This window comes from Ascidiella aspersa, chromosome 6, assembly GCF_963924565.1.
Source record: "Ascidiella aspersa chromosome 6, kaAscAspe10.2, whole genome shotgun sequence".
NCBI classification, from domain to species: Eukaryota; Metazoa; Chordata; class Ascidiacea; order Phlebobranchia; family Ascidiidae; genus Ascidiella; species Ascidiella aspersa.
Window position 1 is genome coordinate 18,051,031 of NC_139452.1, and position 12,174 is coordinate 18,063,204.

Genomic DNA, 12,174 nt, shown 5'->3' on the forward strand with positions numbered 1-12,174 from the left:
TTTTGTAGGTCAAGGTGCACCTCCTTTAGCCCTCTAAAAACATGGTGGTGGAGCAAGCAAATTTTTGGATGTATCGCTACTCTCTTGAATAATAATAATAATATTTGCATATACGATACAATGTTTACAGCTTCATAATAAAAATGTGTAACATTCGCACGCTTTTAACACTTATAAATCACCGACTTTACCAGGTACCAGTAAGGAGATACAAATAAAAGGAAAATCTTGAAAAACAGCGAGCATTTCTATTGATTCGCGATTTAAGGAGAAGTCGTAAATACCATGTCAAGAACAGTGACAAATATATATTTTCAACAGTAATATCAACAACAATAAACAACCTATACGAGAGGAGAATGAAATTACAAATAAAAGATAAGATAAAGGGTGGGTTGTCAATAAAAAATACAGCCAAGAGCCACCACGTTGATTACGTGAAGCATACATTTAAAAGGCCTATACGAAGTTATTAAGTATAAGACTACTTTTATAACTACGATATTTGTTCTCACTTACATTTGCAGTAATAATTTAGAAGTAAATAAAAAAGGCATAAAAAAGAGAAAATGACATTTTTTGTTAATTAATATTGGTACTTATGACAATTTTTAAACACATTAAAGTCCAGGTACCTTAGTTCCCCTTTCGATGGTTGATAAAAAAACATTAGGGGTTTCTAATGAAATGGAATTTATAAAATTAAGGCTTTACTTTTACTTTTCTTATGCTATTGCATAGGATCAAAGCAAAACGGCTTGAGGTAACCATTGATTTTTATTTCGGATATGCTAAATGACTTTTAAGTTGAGGTTGTTCGTAAATCGTTTTAAAATACGACTTTTGACCGAACGAAAGTGACATGGGTTTTAAACAAGATTTAAATATTTAAAATGGTTCAAAATTTGTACAAAAAAAAGGCAAAAAAAAGGCAAATATGTCAACGGTGATTAAGTCTCGTGGAGCGCTAGTTGACTTGTGTGGTATCCACATGGCCGCTATTGATTGCTGCAGAAAAACAGCCACAGGAAACGATTTATAAAAAGGTAAACGTTACTTTGCATGAAAACGCCGGAAGACTAACAAAAAATTTTATAATTGTCTCAAAATATCTTTATATGATGAATCCCCTGTTAAATTGGCGAATTTTCTGTTTATACTCGGTTTTGTCGAGTGAAATATTGTGATAATATACTCTACCTATTTTCAAACAGTTCATTTTCTGCCGCTCTTTCCTCGGTCTCCATTATCTCATCTTCTTTCTCCTCGGCTTGCATTCGTTCAAGTTCATCAATAGCATATTGGTACTTTGGTGTTGTTATTCCGAAGACGTAAGCCAGTTTTTCACCAAGGTAATCACATACTAAACAAGTTTTAGTTAAAGCAATTGGAGAATACAATGGATTATGGAACAAAAACGACTTTTATAACATTTTCTAAAATTGTGAACAAAAATAATACACCCAGACCCAATGTGTTAAAACTTAATAAACTAATTTAGGCCTTAAATTGCCTCAAATTATGTATTTCTTTATCACTAAGTGGTCCTGTAGTCCAGGGGTGACCAAACTTTTCTCATAAAGGGTCAGATAACTGTAAGGCAGTGATTCTCAACCTTTTATGGCTGACGACACCCTTCAAAAATAATAAATAGATATTTCGGCACCCCGACTGGCATTTTCGTTAAGTATTTTACTTAAATGTAACTATAATTGGAACTGGAACAACACAATCAACTTAAAACATGTGGGAAAATGTCATTTGATATAATGGTTTTTAATTGTACACAAATAGTTGGGTACACTATATACAGATCTGTAATGTAACTTGATAATGAATTTCAGAGCAGACAAGTAAATCGACATCATCTTCGTCTTAATCAAGATGATGTCGATTGGTTTTGGGATTCATTATCAAGCTAAATTAGTACTAAAAATAACAATTTTAAATTTTTTAAATTTGTGTTTTTGTAGGGCCTCGAAGACCCTTGTACAATATATTAATATCTTTTAAGTTGGCCTGTTTTTAAAATTAAGCCAAGTCACTTAATTTGACATTATGCTACTCAAATTAACAGGCATGATTTTAGCTAAATATATAGACAATATCAAATATATCATCAGTCATCACTTTTCAAACAGCAATGCCCTTTAAGTAAACATTGGTCAAAAAAATATACCTGTGAGGCCACCCAATGCTCCACGAACAGTCAAGTACCAAAAGTAACCAGGCCAAGTGAGCTTAGTCTGCAAAAAAGTAAACATGATTTTAACTATGCAACTCAAACATACAAACGATGGTTCTGTGTACTTTTTAGGCATGTTCCAGACTATTTTCAAAGCAAATGCATGTTTGAAATAAATTTGTTGTTCATAAAATAAGAAAGATGGATAATAAACATAAATGTTACCTAATTGTTTAGAAAAATTTGTTTGGGATAGGGGTTCCCAATGTGTGGTACGCATACTACTTGTGGTATGCGAAGGATTTTCAGGTGGTATGCGAGTAGCTTCCGTTTTTTTCACAAAACCTTGGGTTATAAGCTTTGTATTCTGTTTATCTGGTTTTGTTTACATAAAAGAAAATTCCCCGAAAGCCCATTCTTATTCTTACGTAACTATTCCTGTTGTTTCGTATCATTACGATCTTTAAAATACAGGCCATGTCAATTGTCGACTGCACAGTTGCTTTAATAAGTCTTACAATGCTGTGGGACAATGGGCGTTAAATATGTCAAATGATTGCTCTTGATAGATATAATTTACAAGTTTTGTACACTCATAATTTCAAAGCCATGTTCTTGTAAGATTAACACACAGAAGGATAGATTGTCTCATTTGTTTAAACACACAATATTCAGAATTTGCATTGCAATTGTAGCCTAATTGGTTTAAATTGCCAGTACATTGCCAGTACATCACCAGTAGTCCCTTACCAGTCAAACTAAACTGGAAAATACTATATTTTTAACTTGGGTAAAGCCGGGTATTTCATCTCCCGTACATATATGAAACAAATTACTGCTAAAAAAGATCTTCATATTTTATATAAGACCACTTTAAACTTTTTAGAATTTTTTTGAATTAGACTGGCAAAAATCTTGCCAGCCTTCTGTTAATAAGCATTTTTGACACTAATTCTTCGTTTTTTTTCGTCGCGTCCCTACAGTTAAATGCAGTGCTACCTAATGAGTGTACAAAACTTGTCATACTTAGGCAAAAAACATATCAATTGTCAAAGAAAATAGTAATTTCAAAGTTGTGCCAAAGAAGCAAAACTTTTTGTGAAATCAACAAATACGGAAGGGGGATGCAAAAGTACAATCTTCAGTTGTACATATCTGCTTTTCTTACTCTGACATAGATAGGCTGTTTTTAAGCAAACTTGTGTGGAAACATGTAGCTCTAAACCAGTTTAATTGCGCAAAGTGCAAAAAATGTGTTTACTTGGTTAATTGGCAAAAATTTTCAAAAAAATATCCTCATCTGTCCACGAATTCAAGGAAGAACTGTGGCCTCTACAAATAAGCAATAAAGTCGAAAGTTTTTTTTTTAGGTCAAAATAAAAATGGCCCTACGACATGTCACAACATGTCATAGCATGTATAACGCCTTTGGAATGAATAGATTTGCTTAAAACTGAAATACAAAAATAGTAAAACTTTGTTTAAGTAGTTTTTGCTTTTTATGTAGTTATACAGACAAAAATGTAGTATAGAGGTAAGAGGATGGACTGGTACCCCCTGTATCTGTCCCTGCGAATGCCATACTTTTATTTTGTCTACTTAACTTGAATTGCGACGTGCGAAAACAATCACCAGTTTTCTTGTAAAACAGGTCCGTTTTCTTGTAGAACAGGCCCCAAAATTATTAAAAATCACTTTTTAAACAGATAACAATTTTTTTTTATATGATGACATATTAAGTTTGAATGATGCTTAACCCAACAAACCAATCACTACATTAAATTGTTCAGCCTTTAAAATCAAGTAAATGACAAATTAGTGTGTTAAAAAAATGCAATATAATATTTTACAGTAAATTATTATCAGCAAAACTGTTAATCCTAATTTACTGACACCGATATATTGATAAACTAAAATATATTGGTCTATCTCTATTCAAGAAAAAGTTTATTTGGATAGTTGTGAGTAATAAAATTATTTGCAATTGGGTTAATCAGAATGTATTGGCACATAAATTCTTAAATATTTGAATATCTTACCACATCAACAGGAGGGGGAGGTGGTTCATCTTCTTCATCTGTACTGTATTCCTCAATAATCCCATCACTGCAGTGAATCAACCTTAGTGGTTTCTACAAATATGTATATTTAGGTCAGTAAACTGTTTAAGTACGTTTTTAACAATGTTACTTCTGAAGACAAGGCAGTGCAGTGTCTTGGATATTCAATATGATATGCGGTTGGCTCTTTCCCCCACTAAACCAGCAACTAAGACATGTCAGAGCAAAAACAAGCTCAACCATTACATTAACTGAATATTTAATAACTAATTAATGTACTATCGTGTTTAAATCATTTTATCATTATAACTGTCCGTTATTGTATATTCAAAAGGTTAAAAATAATAGGGGGGCATTGATTTCTCAAAATTGTCAAAGGGGGCCACGGTGTGAAAAAGGTTTGGAAACCCTGACGTAGAGGTTAGGAAAACTTTCTGGTATAACACAGGGATTTTGAACTCATTTTTGTCAACCAATAAGGCTGCACACTGTGAATCGTAACTGTGAAATAGTAAAAAGTTGAATATTATCCACCCACGTTGTTTTGGTGTGTGGATTGTACAATAATGATAATCTCTACCACAATTAGAGTGATCAAACCAAATTTATTCATCAAGCTTTGGCATGTCAATCAGTAAATATGTTAAAAATTATGTTGTAGCATCCCTGTATAGTTGTGCTGAAGTCAGGGTGTATCCAGAAATCCAAAAAAAAAGGGGGGGGGGCGAATTTTCAACTTAGGGAATTCCCCGTTTTTTCGTCTGAAGTCATAAGTCAAAAAAAAATCATCAGAAAACAGCTAATTAACGTCCAGCAAAAGCAAACCTTTTGATGCAAAGCGAACACATGCGTCATCTACACTCCTGCCAGGCGCCAGCAGCGAAACCGCTTAGTATACAATCGTTAACTTCAGGCGAAAAACGAAAACGAGACCGCAAAATATAAGTGATTGATTTTGGTAGATCCATCTATTTTTCCCGGGTGTTATTCGATTAGCATGACATCTCCGCCGAGCTGTGTGCCAAGTCAGCTAAAATACAAGCACGTCTTACACCAGGCGTCGGCAACCTTTTTCTAGTCGAGGGCCAAAACCAAACTCAGAAAAGTATTTGCGGGCCGCACAAAGTGTTAATTAAGAATTGTGTTATTTAAATGTTAGAACAACTGTGAATCAGGTGGGCCTCGGATGTATTTTGCACCATAAACTAGTTGAGTGTTTGTTAATATTTTTGAAGTCAGGGCACACCTGGAGAGCGCAGTGAGCGCGATTTGTTTTGGTATAACAGCATTTCGTTTAAATTTCTTGCAAGTTTTTATTACATTGCCGAAAATACTAAATATGTTAAACAATATATGTCCAATATTTTTAAATATGTTTTCCATTTGTCCGCGACGCAGAAAAAAAATACTGCGTTTACGGTCGACCAAACAAGAAACGAAAACCGGCGTTTGCGTTTGATTTTTGGTTTCGCATTGGCCAATTAAATTAAAAAAACACACATCTTCGGAAGTCGAGGTGAACTCTGACAAAAACGAACGAAATGTCACTTACAAAAAGGGGGGGGGGGGGGTCCGAACTCTTCTATTATCCTATACCTAGGGATGTTCATAGTAAAATTCCAATGCGTTCTACAATAATCCAACAAAACTATAATAAATTAATTTAATTAAATTATTTATGGGAGAATATAATTAGGGCAAGTTTTTTTAACTTGGCATAAAAAGTCAAAATGTTGTAAAAATAATTTCATATTTAAAATCGCTTGCAAAATGCAGTTTGGTAGCGTTGTAGACATTTTTTACTTTTTTGGGGGGCAAGTGTGCAAAATTTTCGTACTTGCACACGTTTCTTCATGGAAGTGTGTAAGCAAAAAAATAAATAAATGGTATTAATGTCTCATGTAGCCCACATGATTACTATTTTGCAAGGGTATACCTTCAGTACCTATGTTTTACTTCATGAAATGTATTTAAACACGCATCCAAGGGCCACCTGATTCACAGTTGTTCTAACATTTTAATAACACCATGCTTAGTTAACATTTTGTGAGGCCCGCAGAGACCCTTTTGAGTTCGGTTATGGCCCCGCCGACCCTGGCTTAGACTTTCTAAAAATAAAGTTGACATTGTTAAAAAAAGTAGTGTACTTTTGTACTTTACAGATAGTGCTACTGGACATTGGACAACATAGAAACAGAAAAACTTTCTAAATCTAATGTGTCACAAACAAGACTTTAATTTATATTATGAATATCATTTTTGCAACTTCCTAGGCAAAGGACCTTGTGACGGGTTGGGTGGAATTGTAAAAAGATTGACTGCTCGGCCAAGTCTGCAAAAAGTTGAAAAACATTGTATACAAACCCCAAGAGAACTGCATATTTGGGCCACATAGAATATAAGTAGTATTAGCTTTTCAATTGTATTGGAAAAAAAGTCGAAAAAGAATATGCATTGCTTAAGAAGAGATTTAAATCTGCTATTACAATTTGTGGAACCCAAAAGTACCACTGCTTTATTCCAGAGGAATTTTGTCAGCCTAACATCAAGGTGTCTGACTTTTCTGCATCTTTAGGTTATCAAAAGGTCCTGGTTTGTGACATTCCACAAACAACTATTACACTGGAATGAGCTAAGGGTAGTTTTTACTTGCAAATAAAACAACCATTGGTGGCTTTCCTGCATTTTGGAACAATCTAAAGAATGTGATGGTTACTTTTCTACATCCAGACGAAACTTCCATATCTTTCAAATATCCAACAAACAAAGATGAACTTTTGGTTCTTCGTGACAACATTTAAATTAATTTCATCAAGCAACAGCCACTGGAAGAATTTATCAATTAACCAGCAAAGAACAACAAAATGCATTACATGTATTGAATATGTGAAGCAAAAAACAAATTGACTACAGAAATGTGGAGTTAAATTTTGTTTCGTACTTGCAATTTAGTTGGGTCCACTGAAAAAATGGCTCAGAAAGTGACAATTTATGTTATAGATAAATATCCATAATTTAAAAAAGTAAAGAACACCCTCCCCTTTTCTGTCAGTTAACAAACAAATAAAACTCTTTACACTAAAAAAAGTCGAAAAAAGGGGGTTTGGACCCCCCACCCCCTTTTCGTAAGTGACATTATCGTTTTTTGTTCGTTTTTGTCAGGATTTAACTCACCATTCGAAGCTGCAATTGGGTCACGCGTCTTACTAATGCGAAACCAAAATCAAACGCAAAACGCCTTTTTCGTTTCTTGTTTGTTCGACGGTAAACGCAGGATATTTTTTTGTCTTTCGCCTTTCGTTATTCGTTCGGGTTGGCTGATCAGCAAGTGTGTGTTCGACAATTAATAACAATCAATCAACGGTCTCTGTAATTTATTGGGCCCGTTGCCTCTTCGACAAACTATAGACGAGTCCATTTTAAATACTTTTTGACTATTTTAACTACGCAAGTGCGAAAAATTTTAGCGCTATGCGCGACTGTTCTTTCTACGTCCGTTTTTTACGTTTTGATGCTGTCTTTTCAACTAGATCAGCGCTTCTCTACCGTTGCGCCATGGAAGGCTGCCAAGTGCGTCGCGGACAAACGGAAAACGTATTCAAAAATATTGAACATATATTTTTTCAACATTTTATTTTTATTTTCGGCAATGTAATAAAAACTTGCAAGAAATGCTGTTATCCCCCCAAAATTCGCGCTCGCTTCGCTTGACAGGTCTGCACTCAAAACTATTGAAGTGACGTTTTTGCAGGAGTGTGTCGACGCACGTGTGCGTTTTGCGTCTAAGTTTTTGCTTTTGATGGACGTTAATTGGCTGCTTCTGATGATTTTTTTCATTATTTATGACGTCATTAACGTCAGGAAAAACGGGGCATTCCCTAAGTTGAAAATTCGGGACCCCCCCTTGTTGGAATTCTGGATACGCCCCTGAGTGCTTCTTAAACTATTTTGGTTTTGTTCACCCCTAGCATCTATCTCCAGATCTAATTTACCCTTGTCTCATGATATGATAAAACTATCTCGTCTATATACATTGAAGCAGGTTGAACACCCGGAATATCTGCCCTGCTCGCAAGCTATCATCCATTTATTACGGTTCACCCTTATCCACCCCTTTTGGGAGAACCATTCACCTGATTAAGAAATACTGCTTTAAGGCACAAAATTACCTTTCTAATGATACATGACATGTTAATCTAGCTTTTGTATATTTAAAGATGGCTGTTTTTATACAGAAACAGCACCCCTTGAAAATACACAACAGAATAGAATAAAATTTGGCACACGCCTTCAAATAATGGTCCTTTACATATTCTAATTTTTGTTAGAATCTGAGAAGGCCATGTCAAAAAAGCAACTTTTTTATGTTGATTTGACATGGTTTGGATAGCGTGTAAGAACTTAGAAGAGGCATAAATAAAGCAAACATAAATTTGCTTATGCCTAAACGTTTGCACTGCGTGTCACTAAATAAAAATTTCAAATTATGTGATGTGTTTCAAATAATGTCATATCGTGTGTCTAAAACAAAAGGTTAACCTCATGCTTTCCCACAATCCACAAACAGAGTAACACCCCACAGCCTGTGTGGAAGGGGCATTAATGGAACGGCGTGTTTAATTATTATGTGACATATCTAAAGATCTAATTCTTGATCTCCGTAAATTCCCATTAATTTTTGCATTTGAGTAAAACAGTGTACAAATGAAAAATGAACGTATTAAAAGCAGTTTTGTGTCTGAAATAGGTTACTAAAGGAAAGGAGCGAACACTTTCTGACCATTTAATCACATGTTACCAGCATTGTATAACCTTCTTCCTGATTGCAACGTTGTGTGTTTTTTTAAATGGAGTTACTAAACACACAACCTTGGCTAAACACGTCTCGCATATTTTATGTAACGAAAACCCGTGACTGAAAAACTGTGTATTGTGTTACAATGTTCTAGCACCAAGGTTTAGATCGTTTTTAGTTTCACAGGTTCCTTTGCCTGAAAATGCTTTCTGTTGTTTAAAATAGGCCTAGAGTTTTTGAGATATTTGATAATAATTAGTAAATGTGTTTCAGATATAGCGATAAAAAGGCTTTTTGACACAATTCAAAAAAGGTTAAATTAAGCAATTTTAGTGTGCTGCCAAGAAAATTGGATTAGGCTCAATAGCCAAAGCGATATACAATCTCTGATGGAAAGGGTGTCGGCAGGTCACCTGATATGGAATAGGAATTGCCAGTATGGCAGAATGCTGGCGACTTGGCGACTATGTCGGCCGAAGAATCAGCCAGAAAACCGAAGAAATTGGTGCAAAAAAAATTTAAGTAAAAAAATTCAAATTATTTTTTTTTTTCAAAAAATTTATTTTTAGGTTCGGACCCACCCCCCCTTTTTGGAAGTGACATTAACGTTTTTTGTTTGTTTTTGTCAGGGCTTACCTCACCGTCCGAAACTGCGTGTTTTTTCTCAGTGTAATTGGGTGACACGTCTTGCTTATGCAAAACCAAAATCAAACGCAAAACGCTTTTTTCGTTTCTTGCTTGGTCGACCGTGAACGCAGGATATTTTTTTCTCTTTCGCCTTTCGTTATTCGTTCGGGTTGGCTGATCAACAAGTGTGTGTTTGACAATTAATAACAATCAATTAAGCGGTCTCTGTCGGGCTCGCTGCCTCTTCGACAAACTATACACAAGTCCTTTTTAAATACTTTTTGACTATTTTAACTACGTAAGGGCGAAAAATTTTTGCAAATGTTTTTTTTACGTTTTGATGCTGTCTATTGAACTAGATTAGCGTTTTTCTAACGTTGCGCATGAAAGGCTGCCAAGTGCGTCGCGGACAAACTGAAAACGTATTCAAAAATATTGGACATATATTTTTTAACATTTCTTTTATTTTTATTTTCGGCAATGTAATAAAAATTTGCAAGAAATTTTTAAAAATGCCTTTTTCCCCAAAAACAACCAAAATCGATCACATATATTTCACGGACTTTTTTTTTTTTTTTCCTGAAGTTAACGATTGCACACTAAACGGTTTCGCAGCTGACACCTGGCAGGAGTGTCTGCGACGCACGTTAGACGGTGTGTTTTGCGTCTAAAAGTTTGCTTTTGCTGGACGTTAATTGGATGTTTCTGATGATTTTTTTATTATTGATGACGTCATTAAAATCGCTGTCTTATGATGTCATATCTGTTACGCAAATGCAAAAAATGTTCGCGCTTCGCGCAAACTTTAGCCTGGTTTTGCTAGGTTTCTGTGTCTTTTTTTTTCAGCAAATCTATCCCAAAGGTAATATGCATACTATGGGGCATGTTGCACTGTGACTGTGACCATTTCTATTAAATTTTATTAAAAATATCATTATTTCAAGCAATATAAATTGGAAATTTATCGAAAGAATATTTTTTTGTGCTTTTCAATCTGGTTTTGAGCAGCACGTTTTCACACAGGTTTACGTGAAAACAGCTGTCTATGTAACACTTTTAAAGCAAGAAAAGCAAACATGTACGTACATCCCCAGGCCCCAGGTTGTACCTTCACATGTCCCTTGTGTACTTGTTAATGACTTGATGTCACAAATATTTTTGCGCCTGCTGCGCTACGTTTTGTTGTCTAATTTACTTAATAAGAGCCTTGTTTATCGCCAAAACATGGCAAGGTTCATAGATTCCTCAGGCGAACACATCATTAAAGTTTAAGGACGCGTCCAAAAGTCGAAGAATTTTCGCCAAAAATGCTTGTCACCAGAAGGCTAGCAAGATTCTGCCAGCCTGGAAATGGCCTTTCCCGGGCAAAGTTTATCAATCACATCACAGTCCTAACACAAACAGAATTAGCTAAACATCTTTATGACAGTATTGCAGTAAGTTTCAAATCACATGCAAGGGGTAGAGATTTTAGTCTAAACTTTTACTGGAAAAGGCAAGTTTACATGGCATGAAGCTGGGAGATCAGAATAAGTACTGTGCTCCTCATAAAGTGTGTAAATTTTTAATTTTATGAACAAGATATTTAGCAACCTAGATTGATTTCAGAACCATCTTTGTGACAGTTATTAGGAGCAGGGCTAACAATTTCATCAAGACAGTGGAAATAATGCCAGAATTTATCATGGATTTTAAATGAAGTATATATATATTTTATTTATTATATAGATAAACAAACTAAGTGATTAACAATTTCAGACAGTTTTTACCTTAACTTTTCCATTCTTGTCAATTTTGAAATGATCTCCATGAGGACATGGCACACTGGTATCCTGATTATTTGAGGCAAATATTTCACTTTGAGTGTTCATAAGAAAAGGCCTTAATATACTTAATAGTTTCAATAATTTTAATGGCTGCAAAAACTAAAAAATTATGAATAGTATGCAAGATATATACAACGCTTACCAAATAAAGGAAAAAATAATGAGCAACAATTGCAAAAAGAGTATTGCTGTCAATGTTATGAGTGTAAAGACCCTGACTGCATTTCTTAACAACGGGCTGTCAAAGATAACCTAGTTAAGATATATAATTGCAAATTAATTTGCTGAGCTATGATATATATTTTGTACCAAAAAGTAAAATTCTCGAAGACTACATTTTAAAACAAGAATGCAATTTAAAGTCATTTCTCTTGCACCGTAAATCAAAACTCGTAAATAACAACAAGATGTTGCTATAAAATATACTATTGCCTCATTTAGTAGATTAATTCTGAATGTTTTATAAAACCAGTTTGAGTTTGAGTAGGACTGATTTAAAAATGCAATCTGTTAAAGCAGTCCAGTTGTAAAAAACAGCGTTTTTACTGCCAGCCGCCAAAGATTAATCCATACAATTACAAATAGTGAAGGTATAAAGTTTAAAAACTATTCTTGGGCACTCTTTCACAAATGTAAAAGGGTACGGTCTCCAAAATGTACCTTTTTTTCTGTACATTTGTG

The 12,174-nt window shown here is 34.5% G+C and overlaps 1 protein-coding gene across 1 annotated transcript; it reads right to left on the reverse strand.

Annotated features, from left to right (window-relative positions):
* Positions 1 to 293: 293 nt before the first annotated feature.
* Positions 294 to 11,588, reverse strand: LOC146140584 (protein FAM177A-like). Its single transcript, XM_083391931.1, has 5 exons — positions 11,437 to 11,588; positions 4,225 to 4,317; positions 2,180 to 2,246; positions 1,201 to 1,363; positions 294 to 1,008 (listed from the first exon to the last, which is right to left on the reverse strand). Exons 1-5 carry the CDS (start codon positions 11,536 to 11,538, stop codon positions 999 to 1,001), a joined length of 435 nt encoding a protein of 144 aa, XP_083248057.1. The 5' UTR covers positions 11,539 to 11,588; the 3' UTR covers positions 294 to 998.
* Between the last annotated feature and the right edge of the window lie 586 nt (positions 11,589 to 12,174).